This window comes from Osmerus mordax, chromosome 19, assembly GCF_038355195.1.
Source record: "Osmerus mordax isolate fOsmMor3 chromosome 19, fOsmMor3.pri, whole genome shotgun sequence".
Taxonomy (NCBI): Eukaryota; Metazoa; Chordata; class Actinopteri; order Osmeriformes; family Osmeridae; genus Osmerus; species Osmerus mordax.
The window spans coordinates 6044781-6064598 of NC_090068.1; the positions used below are offsets into that span (position 1 = coordinate 6044781).

The 19818-nt window shown below is 49.4% G+C and overlaps 2 protein-coding genes across 2 annotated transcripts; both read left to right on the plus strand.

Annotated features, from left to right (window-relative positions):
* The first annotated feature begins 982 nt into the window (after positions 1 to 982).
* On the plus strand, positions 983 to 10769 carry LOC136963536 (V-set and immunoglobulin domain-containing protein 10-like 2). Its single transcript, XM_067257685.1, has 12 exons — positions 983 to 1046; positions 1598 to 1951; positions 7197 to 7472; positions 7619 to 7894; positions 8280 to 8567; positions 8662 to 8922; positions 9114 to 9407; positions 9498 to 9917; positions 10089 to 10211; positions 10303 to 10327; positions 10418 to 10494; positions 10648 to 10769. The coding sequence occupies exons 1-12, from the start codon at positions 983 to 985 to the stop codon at positions 10767 to 10769; spliced, it is 2580 nt and encodes an 859-aa protein (XP_067113786.1).
* A 2758-nt stretch (positions 10770 to 13527) lies between these two features.
* Positions 13528 to 19658, plus strand: LOC136963537 (V-set and immunoglobulin domain-containing protein 10-like 2). Its single transcript, XM_067257686.1, has 12 exons — positions 13528 to 13591; positions 14212 to 14565; positions 14688 to 14963; positions 15191 to 15466; positions 16494 to 16781; positions 16930 to 17190; positions 17400 to 17693; positions 17857 to 18249; positions 18961 to 19083; positions 19166 to 19190; positions 19281 to 19378; positions 19484 to 19658. The coding sequence occupies exons 1-12, from the start codon at positions 13528 to 13530 to the stop codon at positions 19627 to 19629; spliced, it is 2598 nt and encodes an 865-aa protein (XP_067113787.1). The 3' UTR covers positions 19630 to 19658.
* Positions 19659 to 19818: the final 160 nt, after the last annotated feature.

Consider the following 19818-nt stretch of genomic DNA (forward strand, 5'->3'; position numbering starts at 1 on the left):
CATCTGTCTGTACACACTAGCAACTAAAAACTTTTGAGTAGATTTCAGTTGTGGTAGTGTGGGTCAAAATAATAAAAAAAAGAATAGAATTGAACCAATGGGAATCCAGTGGGTTATGTGGCACTCTTTTTGGAGACGGTGCTTCAGTAGGGTGTTCGTGAGGATCAAAGCTAATATGCCCAAGCAGCCAGTAAACGCCACCTGCAGTGGAGTTGACCTATCATGTCTGGGTCAGGGAGGAAACTCCAAGTCTTGCTAGGAGATATTTTTAATCCTAATCCCATCAGAGGTGTTTACTCTGCTCTAATGGTCCTTAGCCTGCCTCCCAAATTATAATCCCCATAGCCAAAGACCAGTCCATGCCATGCAAGCCCCAACACAGGGGGTAGCCTTGGCGACAGCCCCATGCCAGGCAGAGGAGGAGAGGGGAAGAGAGGAAAGTTCTACACCATTTAGTGCTGGTTGAACTGACTAACTCACACACGTGTGAATGTGGATGGGACCACACCCCTCTACGGAGCGCTGAGGAGATATAAGGCAATGTATTTTTTCTAAGAGGGTGTAAATCCTTTTTTGCTGGATTAGGAAAGGTGTGCAGGTATGCGTGTGTGATGAAATGCTAGCCTGTCCATCCATCCGACTATGCTCTATAATAAATGAGTTTGGTATCATGATGTCATTCTAAACTGCACACACACACACACACACACCCACAAACACACATGCATACACAGGATGAATAATTCAACCCCAACTTGGCCCTCTCTCCCTTCCCTGCCTCAGTCTAATAACGACTGCCTGTCTCATAGGATCCCCTCCTCTCTCCATCGAAGCGCTCTACTTTTGGAGATTTTTATCGGCACACGTTCGAGGGGTTTTACGTTTTAAGGGGGATTGTCCGGGTTGCCTGGTTGGTCAGAGTGTCGTTATTATTGTCTATTTTGATTGGAGAAGATGGGGGACTGAAGAGCATCATGGTACCATGGTGGCCAGAGTGTTGACCTTTATCTGTCTGCTCACCTGCCTGTTCACGTCCCCCAGCCACGGTAAGAACCCTCCACCACTCTCTGCTTCACTCTCGCTCTCTCCTTGAGGGTACAGATATGTATCTCTCTCCTCAGTTGCCCACTCATCATCTCTCCCTCTCTCTCTTTAAGGATTTTTGGGACATTTGTCATAGTTGTATCCCCCTCTCTTCTTCTACCGCTCTTCTTTATCTGTCACCGATTCCCTCACATTTTTCTCTTTTATGTTTGTCTTTTCAATCGGTTGAAAATTCAATTGAATATTTCTAATGTTTCGGTTTTGTAGTAATTTGGTTTCAGAATCTTACCCTTTCACATTAAATATATATATATAGAGAGAGAAAGGGAGAAAGAGATCCAAGATGACGTAACTTGTAGTTAGAATGTCAGTTGAGAGAGGGGATTCTTAGCAGATAGTAGTATTTTCTCGGAAGTGTGCGTTTCAATCCTCTTGGCCAGAATACAGGCGAAACATTCTGCAACCCAACCCTAACCAGAGCACACAACACCATGCTCTCAATTACACCTTTGTGCGTGTGTGTGTTTGCGTACATGTGTGGGCGTCCCCTTAGCGGTGGACATCATCGACCTCGGGGAGGTGGTGTACGTGGACTCGCGCCTAGACGGGGTGGTGGGCCGGGCGGTGATTCTGGAGTGCGGAGCCACCTTACCTGACGTCTACATCTGGGGCTTCACTAAGCCTGGCACAGACGCCTTAAGAGCTGTAGTCTACGACTTTGGGAAAGGCCCCAAGCTCCAGCAGCTGGCACAGACTCTGGGAGACCTGGCGATAATTCACAACAGCTCCTCACTGAGTATTGAGAACCTCCCACTGGCAGCCCATGGACTGTACACCTGCCAGGCCTTGTACGACACACCGCAGGGAGCCAAGTTCTACTACTACTACACACGCCTATCTGTCCTGGGTGAGACACACAACAACACACATACGACAGTGATTGCAAACAGGAACTGACCCATGTATCAGCCATGGTTCTGTTTAATCCAGAGATTTTGCGTCTCTCCTATGTGTAGTCCCGGTCACTAAGCCCTATCTTTTGGTGAACAATACATCTCCGGCGGAAGGATCTTCAGCCTGGCTGCGCTGCGGCTTAGAGAATGGGACCTTACCTATTTACTATGAGTTTGAGCAAGAGCGTCAAAACGGAGTCAACAAAACCTTTGGCCAGGGAAACAGCAGCCTGGTCAACATAACTGAGATCCACCGCAACCACACAGGCTGGTACCGGTGTAGCGCCCGCAATGCGGTCAACCAACAACGATCTGATCGCATCTGGTTGAACATCACCTGTAAGTTTACAACCTAAGTAGGCTTACTACTCCTAACTTGACTCCCCACACTCACCCTGAACTTAGCCCATATTGTAAATTCTGTATGCTATCCCTAATATACACCACAACAACCTTGAGGAAGTTTTGGTTGCATGTTTGTGTCCAATCATTTGTGTGTGTGTCATTCTCTCCCCAGACGGTCCCGACATCCCTCAGATAGACGTGACTCCGTACAGCGTGACCGAGCGTGGCTACTCTGCCCTGGAGAGAGAGACGGTCTCCCTGCTCTGTCAGTCCCAGTCCAACCCGCCCAGCCAGTACGTCTGGTTCTACAACAACTCCCAGGTCTACACCGGACCCCAGTTCACCATCACCAGGATCCTGCGCATGCACACCGGCATCTACGCCTGCTTGGCCCAGAACACTTACCTCAACACCCGCATAAGCAAAACCATCACCCTGACCGTGTATTGTGAGTTTAAACCTTTAACCCCCTAATCCCTAACCATGGCCCACTCTGTCTATGTGAGATAATTGCTCTCCAGTCTTTAGGAGTAACCTGCATTAGCTGCAGAGAGCTCCATAGCAGATCTCAGCTCTCCACAACCGACTCAGAAGACAATCATTTACAATATTCCAAGGCTAATAAGAAGACAGAGATCATTTAACAAAGACTGATTCAGTCATGCTGCTGATGACACAATCTAATTTGGCCACAGTTTGAGATCGTCCCGACATGCAGTAGTCCAGGGTAGTTGTGCTCTGAAGTCAAAGCTTATCATCAATCATTATGAGAGAGTAAGTGAAAGGCTTAATGATCTCAAAGGGATTTTTCAACAGCCCATGAAATTGGCGAAAGTACAGCTCCAAAAGGGTCTTACTCACGTTAAACCACCAACGTGAACTCCTTTATAGAACCTTTTATAGAATCTGACTCATTTTTTATCTCCCTACAATCACCTAATGCCCTGGCCTGCCCTGTGTTTCACTGTATCTTGTCCCCACAGACCCTCCCGATGGTTCCCCTTCCTGCGTCGTGCAGCCAGCACTCAACTACTCCTCCCTGAGCCTGCAGTGTACCTGGCCAGGGGGCCTGCCACCACCCTCCCTTCGATGGAGCCCTGGCCTACTGGCCCTTGGACAGGAAGGGGCGGTCCTGGGGCAGGAAGGGGCAGTGCTGACCAACAACGCCACAGTGCTGCAGTCTGGAACTAACACCCTCAACAACTCCCTGTTCACCTGCCAAGGCTCCCACCCAGCCCTCAACCAAACCACACAGTGTACCACGCGTAGCTGTGAGTTTATGAGAATTTGTGTGCTTGTGCGTGCGTAACTGTGGGAGTGTCTAACATGTTATATAAACACATACAAACACCTTCATCCTTCTTCTCCTTTGCTTCCACGTCTCTACTCTCTTCATTCCCCAGGGTCTCCACCCGGTGCACCAGCATGTTTCGTAAATGCAACCGTTGACAACCAGCAGCTGATGCTCTCCTGCTCCTGGGCGGGCGGAGCTCCCCGGGCTCAGCTCTGGTGGGAGGGACCAGGGGGCCAGCAGCACGGAGGAGGGGAGGAGAACGCCAACATTCTGGTTCTCCGCTCCTACCTCACTCAGGGTGGGCAGGCCTACACCTGCCATGGGAAACATCCAGTCCACCCCCTGCCCCAGGCCTGCACCCTGAAGCTGGGTAAGAGTAGGGTGAAACAAGTGCACCCCAAACCCTGAACAGAAAGACATAGGGAGAAACACATACGACAGTGATTGCAAACAGGAACGGACCCATGTATCACCCATGGTTCTGTTTCATCCAAAGATTTTGTGTCTCTCCTATGTGTAGTCCCGGTCACTAAGCCCTATATCTTGGTGAGCACTGCATCTCCAGTGGAAGGATCCTCTGCATGGCTACGCTGCGGACTTGAGAATGGAACCTTACCCCTTCATTATGAGTTCCAGCAAGAGACACAAAATGGAGTCATCAAAACCTTTGGCCAGGGAAACAGCAGCCTGGTCAACATGACTGAGATCAACCGCAACCACACAGGCTGGTACCGGTGTATTGTCCGCAACATGATCAACCAGCAACAATCTGACCGAATCTGGTTAGACGTCACCTGTGAGTGATCAACTAAAAAACAATTCTCCTTGCAACTCAAACTCAGCCTATGTGTACATGCTCTAATATACAATAATATTGTGTGTTTGTATACTTGTGTTCCCTCCCTAGATGGTCCCGACATCCCTCAGATAGACGTGACTCCGTACAGCGTGACCGAGCGTGGCTACTCTGCCCTGGAAAGAGAGACGGTCTCCCTGCTCTGTCAGGCCCAGTCCAACCCGCCCAGCCAGTACGTCTGGTTCTACAACAACTCCCAGGTCTACACCGGACCCCAGTTCAACATCACCAGGATCCTGCGCATGCACACCGGCATCTATGCCTGCCTGGCCCGGAACACCAACCTCAGCACCAGCTCACAGAAGACAATCACTCTGACCGTCTACTGTGAGTCTCCACACTTCCCATGTCCTTGTGTGTGTCTTACGTAAGTAAGCTCTGTGTTCTCCGGTCCGGGGGAATATAACCAAACTAGGGTGAGGAAGATTCCGTGACTGATCTCAGCGCTCCAAAACAACACTGACGCTGGCAGCTAAAGCTGCCATAACGTGGAGCGATACGTCAAGAGAGATTAGTTCCACTTTAATGAGACACATTTAATGAAGGCAGCTCATTAGGCCGGCTAATTATATCAGCTAACCCAAAATCTGCAACTAGGCGCTCACCTCCAGCCGTCTCTGACCTTGCATCACACACACGCGAGCGTGATACTCTTCATGCTTTTGTTTTGTTGAAAGACAGACAGGGATTTCAGCAAGTACCACCAGTCTAGAATTGAATTGAATCAGAAAGCATGAAAATCAAATCATGCGATTGATTTAGCAGACACAAATCTACCCCAAGGTGCTTTGATTCCTGCTGAATAGGGTGCATTACTAACATGAGGTGCATGTTTACAAATACATGAGAAAATACAACATACGATACTATGACTTAAAAAGTACCTGATCAAAAAGCAGAGACTTCAGTGCGACTAACTCTTCGCATTGTAATCCCTGAAACCCTCATTAGCAATGTAAAGAGCCAGACGGCATTAGCAAGTTAGAAAACAATACTGATGGAAATATACAAAGCACATTCTGTATCATTCACAAAATGAAAATAATAAAATTACAAATCATGTTATTGATCACATTTCTGGAACTCCAATCTGCACTGGGGAATACCTAAAGACGGCATATAGATTTTTTTTTTTTTACATGTACAGTGGCTCCTGTTGAATGGGGGGATTCTAAGTAAGCATGTCACACACACCCGCTAGTTATCACCTACAATGAGTTCGTAAAAGCTGTGTGACATAAAAACTGAGACGCCCATAGTTTCAAGATATGGTGGCAAAAGAAATCACCAAAGCCCGGACACCTACTGGCACAAATTCAGTGGATTGAATCAGAGCAGTAGTCCAGAATGGAAAGTGGAGCAAGGTGCTAAACTGTCTGGAGGTTCTGACGGGTGCTGGGATCCAGCCAGTGTGATGTCACTTGCTAATGTGACAGTCATGGCAAACATTGGTTGGCTTCTTCCTTGCTGTACTGACAGGCGCAGACTCACAACTCAACATTGCCTCCAGCTGTGGCATCTATCTTTGACTCTTACAACATAACCAACACAACTCGATAAACAAACCATTCAAAAACAAATGTGGTTGCAAAAATGTTTTTGATATCACTATGCAAAGAACAAAAAGTTAGACTGTACCAATCCTGTCCAATCTTCCAAGACATTCCTGAAGACTTCCTGAAGTCATTTAAATAAAGAACCATGACACGGATTGCTCTACAACCTCTGTGCCATAATCACCTTCAACCCTGGCCTGCCCTGTGTTTCACTGTATCTTGTACCCACAGACCCTCCCGATGGTTCCCCTTCCTGCGTCGTGCAGCCAGCACTCAACTACTCCTCCCTGAGCCTGCAGTGTACCTGGCCAGGGGGCCTGCCACCACCCTCCCTTCGATGGAGCCCTGGCCTACTGGCCCTTGGACAGGAAGGGGCGGTCCTGGGGCAGGAAGGGGCAGTGCTGACCAACAACGCCACCGTGCTGCAGTCTGGAACTAACACCCTCAACAACTCCCTGTTCACCTGCCAAGGCTCCCACCCAGCCCTCGACCAAAGCACACAGTGCACCACACGCACCTGTGAGTATATGAGAATTTGGGGTGCTTGTGTGTGTATAACTGTGAGCGTCTAAAAGGTCATATCCTTCACAACACATACAAACACCTTCATCCTTCTTCTCCTTTGCTTCCACGTCTCTACTCTCTTCATTCCCCAGGGTCTCCCCCCGGTGCACCAGCATGTTTCGTAAATACAACCGTTGACTACCAGCAGCTGATGCTCTCCTGCTCCTGGGCGGGTGGAGCTCCCCGGGCTCAGCTCTGGTGGGAGGGACCAGGGGGCCAGCAGCACGGAGGAGGGGAGCAGAACGCCAACATTCTGGTTCTCCGCTCCTACCTCACTCAGGGTGGGCAGGCCTACACCTGCCATGGGAAACATCCACTCCACCCCCTGCCCCAGGCCTGCGTGCTGAAGCTGGGTAAGAGTAGAGTGAAACAAGTGCACCCCAAACCCTGAACAGAAAGACATAGGGAGAGCAGGAGCCGTATCTATTCTCAATGGCTACCCATGTCCTTCAGAGGTTGGTCAGAAACCACAGTTTAGTGTGAGAATGAATGTTATTCATTTGTAAAACCTTCATGGAATTATAGCAGTTGAATGATCAATCAGTTCATCAATGTATCCATCCATCTTTCTCTCCCATATGTAGTCCCAGTCACAAACCCCTCTATTTGGGTGAGCGACGCATCTCCGGTAGAAGGATCTTCCATTTGGTTGCGCTGCGGCTTAGAAAACGGGACCTCACCTATTTACTATGAGTTTGAGCAAGAGACTGAAAATGGAGTCATCAAAACCTTTGGCCAGGGAAACAGCAGCCGGATCAACATGACAGAGATCAACCGCAACCACACAGGCTGGTACCGCTGTATTGTCCGCAACATGATCAACCAGCAACGATCTGACAGAATCTGGTTAGACGTCATTTGTGAGTGTAAAATTGAAATACGACTCTCTCTACAACTATACCGCTTTACACAACACACCCATGCCATACTCTATAAGTACACTGCCAACACCTGGCTTCAAGAAAACAACCCTGTGAGTGTGTGTGTGTGTGTATTCTCTCCCCAGACGGTCCCGACATCCCTCAGATAGACGTGACTCCGTACAGCGTGACCGAGCGCGGCTACTCTGCCCTGGAGAGAGAGACGGTCTCCCTGCTCTGTCAGGCCCAGTCCAACCCGCCCAGCCAGTACGTCTGGTTCTACAACAACTCCCAGGTCTACACTGGACCCCAGTACACCATCACCAGGATCCTGCGCACACACACCGGCATCTACACCTGCCTGGCCCTGAACACCAACCTCAACACACGTGTGCGGAAGACAATGACCCTGACTGTCTACTGTGAGTCTCCACACTAACCCATGTGACCCAATTCCTGACCAACAATAACTTGTTGGGCTCGGGTCATAATGTATACAGTGAGGTAAACAGTTGTTCCATAACTGATGAGCATCAGGCTTAGTAGACACTGGAGAAGGTGGATGAGTTCAGAGGTAGCAGGTAACCAGTATCTGAGTTGCCACTTGTTGATGTCACAGTCAAGGCAAACTCCAGCTGGCTTCCTAACATTTATTCTGTGCTGACATTCCACACTCAACTCTACACTGCCCCCATGCTGTCTTCAGTGAAACCGCAACAGTTGCATCTGTATTTCATTTGTACCACAACTCACTAATCTGATCAACTTAATACCCATCTCACCTACTACTGTATCTTGTCCCCACAGACCCTCCTGATGGTTCCCCTTCCTGCGTCGTGCAGCCAGCACTCAACTACTCCTCCCTGAGCCTGCAGTGTACCTGGCCAGGGGGCCTGCCACCACCCTCCCTTCGATGGAGCCCTGGCCTACTGGCCCTTGGACAGGAAGGGGCGGTCCTGGGGCAGGAAGGGGCAGTGCTGACCAACAACGCCACCCTGCTGCAGTCTGGAACTAACACCCTCAACAACTCCCTGTTCACCTGCCAAGGCTCCCACCCAGCCCTCGACCAAAGCACACAGTGCACGTCACGCACCTGTGAGTTTACTGTATGGTCATTTTGGTGATTGTTAAACATACCATAATAGACCCTTTGACTCACCATGTCTCTCTCTATGCCTTCATGCCCCAGGGTCTCCCTCCGGTGCCCCAGTGTGTTTTGCATACGCAACACGTGACAACCAGCAGCTGATGCTCTCCTGCTCCTGGGCGGGCGGAGCTCCCCGGGCTCAGCTCTGGTGGGAGGGACCAGGGGGCCAGCAGCACGGAGGAGGGGAGGAGAACGCCAACATTCTGGTTCTCCGCTCTGGCTCCGCCCAGAGTGGGCAGGCCTACACCTGCCATGGGAAACATCCACTCCACCCCCTGCCCCAGCCCTGCACCCTGAAGCTGGGTAAGGGTAGATTGAAAAAGCAACTCAAATGTTGCAGATATTAACATAGACAGCCGGATCCATAGCTATCGGATGTGGTTAGCCATGTACTTTAGATCATGAAAATAATCAACAGTTACCGTCAGAATTCAAGTCGTTACTTTTCAAACCATTCATCACAACAATTCATCCATTCCTCCATCTCTCTGCAGAAGCTCCAGTGTTGCTGACCCAGAGGAGCATGGTGTCTGTGTATGAGGGCAGTGACGTCGAGCTCACCTGCATCCTGACGGCCAACTACCCTCCAGCCGGTGACATCACCTGGTTCAACAACCGTAGACAGGAAGTGCGAAGTGTTCCTCAAAAGTACCTGCTGCAGCGGGAGGCAGCCTGGGCCAATCTGACGGTGCGGGAGACCGACGGTTTCCAAGACAGCGGCCAATACTGGTGTTCCGCTTCCAATGCCGTGGGAGGGGCCGAGATCCCGATCACATTATTGGTCAAGAGTAAGGACATGTAAAGGTCTCTCTTACCCTCTTTGTTTCCTACTTTTCTTTTCCTCTACATAATTCCGTCGCTTTCTCCCTCGTTCTTAGGATACCCCATGCCTCCGAACGTGACCCTGGTCAGACTGGTGTACAGCACTCACCAGCGCAGCGAGGTGCAGATAGAGTGGCGATTGGAGGGAGAAGGAGAGGGCGTCAACGAGGGAGCGATAGATGGTGGGCTCACCAGCTTCACGCTGGAGCGCCGGCGTGTGGGCGAGGAGACGGTGGTCCCGGGGAGGAAGAGGAGCGGAGAGGAGGAGGAGGAGGGGGAGGAGGAGGAGGAGGAGGAGGAGGAGGAGAGATGGGAGGGAAGGAGCAGTTCTCCCTCCTGGCTGCAGGTGGGGGAGCAGGGGCCAGATGTGCGATATCACACCCTGGGCAGCCTCATTCCCACCATCACCTACCAGTTCCGCATCACAGCTGTCAATCACCGCACTGTGGGACATCCTTCCCCAGCAAAGACCCCAGGTGAGAGAGATGTCATTCACATTTTAGTCATTTAGTCATTTGATATAATATGATACAGTAAGGATAGTATTTGTATATTTCAGCCAATTAAGTATTTTGAAACATGGATCGTCTGCTACTGTGACTGATTAAGGCCTGCTGTGCTGCTATAATGACTACAATGTGTTTTAGCGGCCCCGCCCTTCAAGGCATATCCTGCTGTGATTGGAGCAGCCATCGGGGGGATGATCCTCGCCGCCATTGCCACGGTGCTGCTGTTCATGTTCATCATTCGCAACCGCAACAACAGCCCCCGTGAGTCTGACACACACCTGCACACACACACGCACACACACAACTGAACTGAACTGAATGTTAATGATGAATGTTCCTCGTCTATCCACAGGACTACATGACATGCTGTTCGGCATGTGAGTATGGACCTTTATAAAGCTCTATGTATTCATACCAAACATGAATGAAGTGTGATATTGACCAGTGAAGGGTGTGTGTCTCTACAGGCAGCACAGCCAGTCCAGAGAGAACATCAACATTCCTGAAGATGATGTCGTGGCAGGAGCTGAAAGAGAGGGAGTAGGTGAGTTTGGCTCCTCCCCCAGTCCAGGTAGAATAAATGCATCAAATTCTGCACAAAGTGCACGAACATAGGTAGGCTATACTACTATACTAATTAGGTATACGCTGACCATTCAGTCTATATAATGCTTATATTGTTGTGGTTTTGTTTCAGGACCAGATCCAGTCAGTTCCTCCCCCAGAGCCCAGGGTCATGCAGAGACTTCTCCCCCATCAGCACCTACCCTATCACAGGCCAAGCCACTCTCCCCAGAGATGACGAACCTGTCAACATAACCATCACTGCCATGTCAACTGGTTCCAAACACACATCTGTTTCGGAAGGGTTCAAAACGACCTAACATGTCACTTATGCCGTTTGATTTAAAGTCAGTTTGTTACTCATGGAAGCCCAGAATCTGTATCCCAATCTGTCAATTTTTTTTAATCCTTGATTCCTTTCTTTCACAGGTTAATGTAAAAATGAATAAAGGATTCGCTATCTGAATCAGAAATATTGATACTGTTTTATGTCTGGCATGTCAAGGATGACTGTGCTTAATAGGCTCCAAGTCTGTTGAGTGAATAGGCCCAAAATATAGATATAAGATTCAAGGTCGGCACGTCTGCTTTTGTACTGAAAATTGTATTGTACACATTTCCAGCCATAAGTATTGCATTCAAAATAGATACATGACAAAGGACTGCTGCATGGAGAAACCTCACTATCTTTGTATGGAAACTCTAATGGTTGAATTTCATAATTCTTTTAGAATAAATAACGACACATAAAATGGATCAAAAAGGGAATCGCGAGAACGCCTAGGCAGGAACCACACTTTATAATAGAATAGGCAAATATACAGTCAGATATGCATATGTAAATCAATATACAAACATTTTATTCAAGTTTTGGATTATTACAGGCCATTACAATGGCTCTTTACTAAATAAACCGCTGTCTGTCTCAATCTTAATGTGTTATCCAGGTGCTCCGTTGTTTTGCATTCCAGGTACACAAATTGACCAGAGAGGTCGCTCTAGTCCAAGTCCTAACACAATACCAGAAACGTTTTTTTGTTGTTGACTTCTCCAGTTCTAAAGACACAAGGCTTCTTCGTTTGTGAAATACTAAGAAGGTCTCTGCCAAAAGGTCCCTCTCTTTGAGGAATTACTAACCAGTTCATTGCTGTTCATGACTACATTTGAGCCCCATAGATTTGCAGGTGCAGACAATGACAATGTTCTCCTGTTCCATGTTATGCTATGATAACTAAAGCATGGACGCACAGAAACACAGACTGTTGCACTTGAGGTATTGTACTATGTTGTTTAGATAAAAGCTTGTATTTGAAAACGGAACACTGTCTTGCATTCATTCATGCCATTCTCACATTACACTATCATGTGTAACGGGTATGCAGGGAGGACCCAGGTGCGAGGAGACCGACAATGCAGGATTATCAAATAAAAGGGCTTTTAATGAGGACCGTAGACACAGCCGGGATAGACAACAGGAAACATGCTACATGAAACCAACGATTAACCAAGACTGAACAAATGACAGGGACTTAATACACCGAACCAAACGAGACACAGGTGAACGCAACGACACTAACGACACCACTGAAGGACAATCAACAAGACACAGGTGGAACTAATAAACACAGAACACAGGGAAAACACACTAGGGCAGACAAACTAAGGCTGGGGCACGGCCGTGGGTCAGACATCATGTCTTTTACATGGCTCCCATCTGTCTCTGTCTCTCTCTCTCTCTGTCTCTCTCTCTGTCTCTCTCTCTGTCTCTCTCTCTGTCTCTCTCTCTGTCTCTCTCTCTGTCTCTCTCTCTCTGTCTGTCTGTCTGTCTGTCTGTCTGTCTGTCTGTCTGTCTGTCTGTCTGTCTCTCTCTCTCTCTCTCTCTCTCTCTCTCTCTCTCTCTCTCTCTCTCTCTCTCTCTCTCTCTCTCTCTCTCTCTCTCTCTCTCTCTCTCTCTCTCTCTCTCTCTCTCTCTCTCTCTGTCTCTCTCTCTCTCTCTCTCTGTCTCTCTCTCTCTCTCTCTCTCTGTCTGTCTCTCTCTCTGTCTCTCCGACCTCAGGGCACCCCTGTCCTGCATGTTTTAGATGATTCCCTGCTCCAACACACCTGATTCAAATGAATGGTCACAAGCAAGCTTCTGCAGAGCCTTATAACGACCCATTAATTTGAATCAGGTGTGTTGGAGGAGGAAAACGTCTAAAACATGCAGGGCAGGGGGTCCCGAGGACCAGGATTGAGAACCACTGGTATAAGGAACTTAACCAATAGGAATCCAGTAGGTCTTGTAGGACTGTTGCTGTAACCAGTGTCTGATTGAACAGGGTGTTTGTGATTAGGGGAGGATGGACCCTAAACCTTTCCGGTCTTGTCACCAAAATGTCTTCTTATAATGTTGTTGTGTTTTTCCAGTGCTGGAAGAGATGAAGTGTAGACAAGTCGACTCTGGTCCTGTCAGCACATAGCATGACAGCGTGCACTTCTCTATAGAGTACTGAGGAGATGAGAAGGCTAAGGATGTTACTAAGAGGGTGTAAATCCTTCTGGTTGCATTAGAAAAGGTGTGCAGGAGTGTGTCTGTGTGTGTGTGTGTGTGATGGAATGCTAGCCTGTCCATCCATCCGACCATACTCTATAATAGATGAGTGTGGTCTCATTGTGTTATTCTAGACCCTCATTTCTGCTTCACATACACACACACACACATACACACTCTCACACTCTCACACACAGAGGGAGAGAGAGAGCGAGAGAGAGAGGAGAGGCATTTGAATAATTTATCCCCAAATCAGTTTATTGACCCTCTCTACCTGCACTCACTCAGTGTAGCAACGACAACCTGGAAACCGGGATTCTCTTCTCTCTCTCTCTCTCCAAGCTGGACATACTTTTGGAAATCGGCAGAGACCCCTTCTCACAGGGCTGTTTGAGGAACATGTCAGGGATGGAGCGATTGGTTTGAGGTATTATTGTTTATTTGGACTGGAGACGATGGGGGACTGAAGAGCATCATGGTACCATGGTGGCCAGAGTGTTGACCTTTATCTGTCTGCTCACCTGCCTGTTCACGTCCCCCAGCCACGGTAAGAACCCTCCACCTCTACCGCTCTCTCCTTTATTCTCTCGGACTCTCCTTTTCTCTCTCTTTAGAGGTGTATCAGTGTATGGATATCGTTAACTCTGACTCTCGTTTATATGCATCCCTCTCAATATCTCTCTCTCTGTATCGATTTCAGTTCTAACTTTTTACAGCTTTCTTTTTTTATATCTCTCCTAATTTTTCATGTTTGTCCTTTCAGTGGGCTGGAAGTTGAAGGAAATATTCTCTGTGTATCTAAACATTAACCTTTGACCAGAAGGTCAAACCACCTTTTCACATTATTGTAATTGGAGAGAGAGAGAAAGAGAAGGAAAGGTGAGATAGCAACAAGTCGTTAGAATGTCCAGGACAGACGAATTCTGTTCGATGTACCGTTTTCCTGGAAGTGTTTTTGAATCCTCCTGGCTACCGTACAGCTGAAACTCATCCTGCAACCCAACTCCAACCAGAGCACTCAACACCAAGCTCTCTGTTACATCTGTGGCGTATGTGTGTTAGTGTAATCACTAGTGTGTTAGCATACAAATGTCTGTGTGTGTCTGTGTGGATATATACATTTGTATTTGTAAATGTGTGTGTGTGTGTGTGTGGGCGTCCCCTTAGCGGTGGAAATCATCGACCCCGGGGAGGTGGTGTACGTGGACTCGCGCCTAGACGGGGTGGTGGGCCGGGCGGTGATTCTGGAGTGCGGAGCCACCTTACCTGACGTCTACATCTGGGGCTTCACCAAGCCTGGCACAGACGCCATACGAGCTGTAGTCTACGACTTTGGGAAAGGCCCCAAGCTCCAGCAGCTGGCACAGACTCTGGGAGACTTGCAGGTCATCTCGAAAAGTGCCTCAGTAAGCATTGAGAACCTCCAACTGGCTGCTCGTGGACTGTACACCTGCCAGGCCTTGTACGACACACCGCAGGGAGCCAAACTCTACTACTACTACACACATCTGTTTGTCCTGGGTGAGACACACAATTGATGTCAATTGCAAACAGTGACTGACACGTTTCACCCACGGTCCTAGGTAGCCTGAGGGATGAGGAATGGGGTTTAATCCAGAGCTGTTGTGTCTCTTCCCGCGTAGTTCCGGTCACCAAGCCCTACATTCTGGTGAGTGATGCGTCTCCGGCGGAAGGATTCTCTGCGTGGCTGCGCTGCGGCCTGGAGAACGGGACCTCGCCCATTTACTATGAGTTTGAGCAAGAGACTCACAATGGATTTCTCAAGACCTTTGGCCAGGGAAACAACAGCCTGGTCAACATGACAGAGATCAACCGCAACCACACTGGCTGGTACCGGTGTAGCGCCCGCAATGCGGTCAACAAACAACGATCTGATCGCATCTGGTTAGACATCATCTGTGAGTCTATACTCTCATTACTACTCCCTACAACACACACTCAATCAACCCCAACTGTACTAGACGTATGCTTGCCCTAATATAGAACTGTGCACCTCGAATCCCTGGAAAGCAACCATGAGAGAGTGTGTTTGTGTTCTTGTGTGAGCATGCTTGTGCGTGTGTGTTTGGATTCCAACCCCTTTTGTGTTTGTGTGTGCTCTTGCATGCATGTGTTCCCTCCCCAGACGGTCCCGACATCCCTCAGATAGACGTGACTCCGTACAGCGTGACCGAGCGTGGCTACTCTGCCCTGGAAAGAGAGACGGTCTCCCTGCTCTGTCAGTCCCAGTCCAACCCGCCCAGCCAGTACGTCTGGTTCTACAACAACTCCCAGGTCTACACCGGACCCCAGTTCACCATCACCAGGATCCTGCGCATGCACACCGGCATTTACGCCTGCCTGGCCCAGAACACTTACCTCAACACCCGTGCACGGAAGACAATCACTCTGACCGTCTACTGTGAGTCTCCACACTTCACTCTGTCCACTAATCCATACCCATGGGTCAATCCTGTCTGGGTCTTACCTGTAAGTGAGTTAAGTGTTCTCCAGTCCTGGGAAGTTACCGACATTGGTTGTAAAGAGCTGTAGGCAGTCTAAGCTGAAGCAATACGTGAGGAGAAATTAGTTCCATCTCAGTCTGACAAATTTGATAAAGACAGGTCTAAAAAAAAGAGGAATTGAAGAACACTGTTCTTGCAACTGGTTGACTGTCCCCTCACCTTTAACTCCCCCCCCCCCCCAACCCTCCTGTGGTTTGTGGCCGTCTCTGGTTGCTCTTCATCTCTCCCTGCACCTCTCTTCCTCTTTCCAGTGTCCCGTGTGACCTCCTGAACACGGGCTCTGCTACTCCCTGGTTTCCTGTGTCCTACCTCTGTGTCTGATTCCATACCGCACACCTTTTCTTGACAGTCACACACACACACATACTCAGCACGCAGACACGCACAGACCACCTTTATACGCACTCAGACCCACCCACGCGCACAGACACACGTACACGGCGGAGTGCAGCAGAGGTCTCCAGGGTGGAACGCCGAGGAAGGTGATGGAACTGTCCGGAGGTTCTGACGGTCAAAGGTACCCCCAGCCGGTGTGACGCCACTCGCTGACGTCACAGTCATGGCAAGCGCTTGCTGGCTTCTTGCCATCGTTTCTGTGCCGACAAGCGCCATCACACTCGCAGCTCCACGCGGTCCCTAGCAATGGCACCTGTCTTTGACACTGGCACCCCAACCAATAATCCGTTTCTCAAGCCACCTAAATAGACACATCCTGTTACTGTACTGAAGATGCGTGGTTTTTCACTGTCTTAAGGCAACATTAAGTCCCATTAGACAGTAACTACCCTATCCAACCTTCCAAGACTCACGAGAAGACCGAGGTATTCAACAAAAGAAAGGTGACACTGATTGCCCGCTCTCACCTCCCAATGACCACCTTCAACTCTGCCCTGCACTGTGTTACGCTGTATCTTGTCCCCACAGACCCTCCCGATGGTTCCCCTTCCTGCGTCGTGCAGCCAGCACTCAACTACTCCTCCCTGAGCCTGCAGTGTACCTGGCCAGGGGGCCTGCCACCACCCTCCCTTCGATGGAGCCCTGGCCTACTGGCCCTTGGACAGGAAGGGGCGGTCCTGGGGCAGGAAGGGGCAGTGCTGACCAACAACGTCACCATGTTGCAATCCGGAGCTACAACCTTCAACAACTCCCTGTTCACCTGCCAAGGCTCCCACCTGGCCCTTAATCAAAGCACACACTGCACAATACGGACCTGTAAGTATCTGAAAGCGTGTGTGTGTGTGTATGCATATGGAAGCATCACAACGCGTCACCTTCACGCAATATTTTCCCTCCCTTCCTCATTTCTTTCTTTCTGTCTTTCTTCCTTCACCATGTCTCTCTCTATGCCTTCATGCCCCAGGGTCTCCCTCCGGTGCCCCAGTGTGTTTTGCATACGCAACACGTGACAACCAGCAGCTGATGCTCTCCTGCTCCTGGGCGGGTGGAGCTCCCCGGGCTCAGCTCTGGTGGGAGGGACCAGGGGGCCAGCAGCACGGAGGAGGGGAGGAGAACGCCAACATTCTGGTTCTCCGCTCTGGCTCCGCCCAGAGTGGGCAGGCCTACACCTGCCATGGGAAACATCCACTCCACCCCCTGCCCCAGCCCTGCACCCTGAAGCTGGGTAAGAGTAAATCAAGAGCACCTCAAACGCTGCAGAAAATAACCCTGAGTCAGGATAGAGCAGGATTCATATCTATCTTAAATGTCTAGCAGTGTACTTTATTTTGGCAAGAAAGTTAAGTCACCACAGTTTACCATCAGAACCAAAGTAATGACTTAAGCATTCATTAAAGAACATGAATTGACTAATTTGTTCATCCATCTCTGCAGAAGCTCCAGTGTTGCTGACCCAGAGGAGCATGGTGTCTGTGTATGAGGGCAGTGACGTCGAGCTCACCTGCATCCTGACGGCCAACTACCTTCCAGCCAGTGACATCACCTGGTTCAACAACCGTAGACAGGAAGTCCGGAACGTTCCTCAAAAGTACTTGATGCAGCGAGGGGCAGCCTGGGCCAATCTGACGGTGCGGGAGACCGACGGTTTCCAAGACAGCGGCCAATACTGGTGTTCCGCATCTAATGCCGTGGGAGGGGCGGAGATCCCGATCACATTATTGGTCAAGAGTAAGGACCTCTTCACGACATCTCTTTCATTCTCTGTCTGTTGATATTGCTACATTGATCAAATTGGCGACATTTCCTCTTCCTCCCTCTGTCTCTCTCTCTCTAACATTTGCTCTGCATTTCTCTCATCTACTTCCTTCCTCTCGTTCTCCCTTTCTTACAGGATACCCCATGCCTCCGAACGTGACCCTGGTCAGACTGGTGTACAGCACTCCCCAGCGCAGTGAGGTGCAGATAGTGTGGCGATTGGAGGGAGAAGGAAAGAGCGTCAACGAGGGAGCGAGAGACGGAGGGCTCACCAGGTTCATGCTGGAGCGCAGGAGCATAGAAGAAGAGGCGACGACCCCGGGAAGGAAGAGGAGTGGAGAGGAGGAGGAGGAGGAGGAGAGATGGGAGGGGAGGAGCAGTTCTCCCTCCTGGCTGCAGGTGGGGGAGCAGGGGCCAGATGTGCGATATCACACCCTGGGCAGCCTCATTCCCACCATCACCTACCAGTTCCGCGTCACAGCTGTCAATCACCGCACTGTGGGACATCCTTCCCCAGCAAAGACCCCAGGTGAGAGAGAGGGAGGGAAAGATGAGTTGGTGAGAGAGAGAGGCAGGTTAGGAAGAGAAAGAGAGACTGGAGGAGAGAGGGAAGAAGAGGAGGAAATGGAGAAAGGGAGAGGGTGGGACCATTTAAATGTACATACAGTGTCTATGGGTGTGACAGAACAAGCAGCTAGCAAAGATGAGCAATGTTTCAGATCAATATCACTGTTGTTCATGTTGCTAATGATGAAAATAATGCAATTCCATCTTCTTTGTATTGACAATGAATGATCCCGCGAGATGCTAACAGTTTGTTCCTCTGATTTTCTTATCCACTCAGGTGAAAGAGCACACGTCACACGCATACACACAACACAAACACACACACAATCTCAATTTCTCCAACTTCTTGCGTGTGACTCGCCCTTCCTCACCCTCTACAACCCCTCCTTTTCTCATTGTCTTTCCATCCACCCCTTGTCTTCTCTCCTTGTTGGTTCTTGTTTGGCTGTTGTCTTTTGGGGTTATTAGGGGGATGGGATCAAAAGTCATTGTGTTTAGGCCGTAGCCAGGGTTGTAGTTCAGGCTTGTAACTATGCTATTACGCATGAAACTATGGCAACTATATGTAGAGTCATTACTTTGGTAGGTTAAGTTTATCGTGAATGTCAACATTGTTGCTATGGTGACTAGTTCAGGTGTGCTGCTTTGCTAGGGTAACTGTGATGTTTTACAGCGGACCCGCCCTTCAACGCATATCCTGCTGTGATTGGAGCAGCCATCGGGGGGATGATCCTCGCCGCCATTGCCACGGTGCTGCTGTTCATGTTCATCATTCGCAACCGCAACAACAATCCCAGTGAGTCTGACACACGCCTGCACACACACACACACACAACTGAACTGAATGTTAATGATGTGAATTCCTCTTCTATCCACAGGACTACATGACATGCTGTTCGGCATGTGAGTATGGACCTTTATAAAGCTCTATGTATTCATACCAAACATGAATGCAGTGTGATATTGACCAGTGAAGGGTGTGTGTCTCTACAGGCAGCACAGCCAGTCCAGAGAGAACATCAACATTCCTGAAGATGAGATCATGGAGGGAGCTGAAGGAGGTGGTGAGCTTGGCCCCTCCCCCAGTCCAGGTAGAAATCATACTATACACCTCATAAAAAATAATAATATATACTACTGAATACTAACCATTTGATTCATATAATGCTTATATTTGTGGTTTGGCTTTCCACCAGACCCAGTCGTGGCCTCCCCCAGAGCCTCCTCCCCCAGGGCCCAGTCCCCCCTGGGGGTCTCCCCTGTCACCGGCCAGCCTCCTCCCCCTGGAGACGACAACGAACCTGTCAACGTCACCATCACCGTTATGGCAACAGGCTCCTAACAGAAGGGGTTGACAAGGATCTGTCACTGCGTGTCATTTGGGTCCAGTGTGACATGTCTGTACGGCTGTGCAGTTTATCTCTACTGTATCATCAGTTAAAGACCTGTTGTGTTATGCTGTAGTGCTGAAACGGAATACTATTAGCTTTTACCATCATCTTGTATCTACACACACAACCAACGCTGGAGT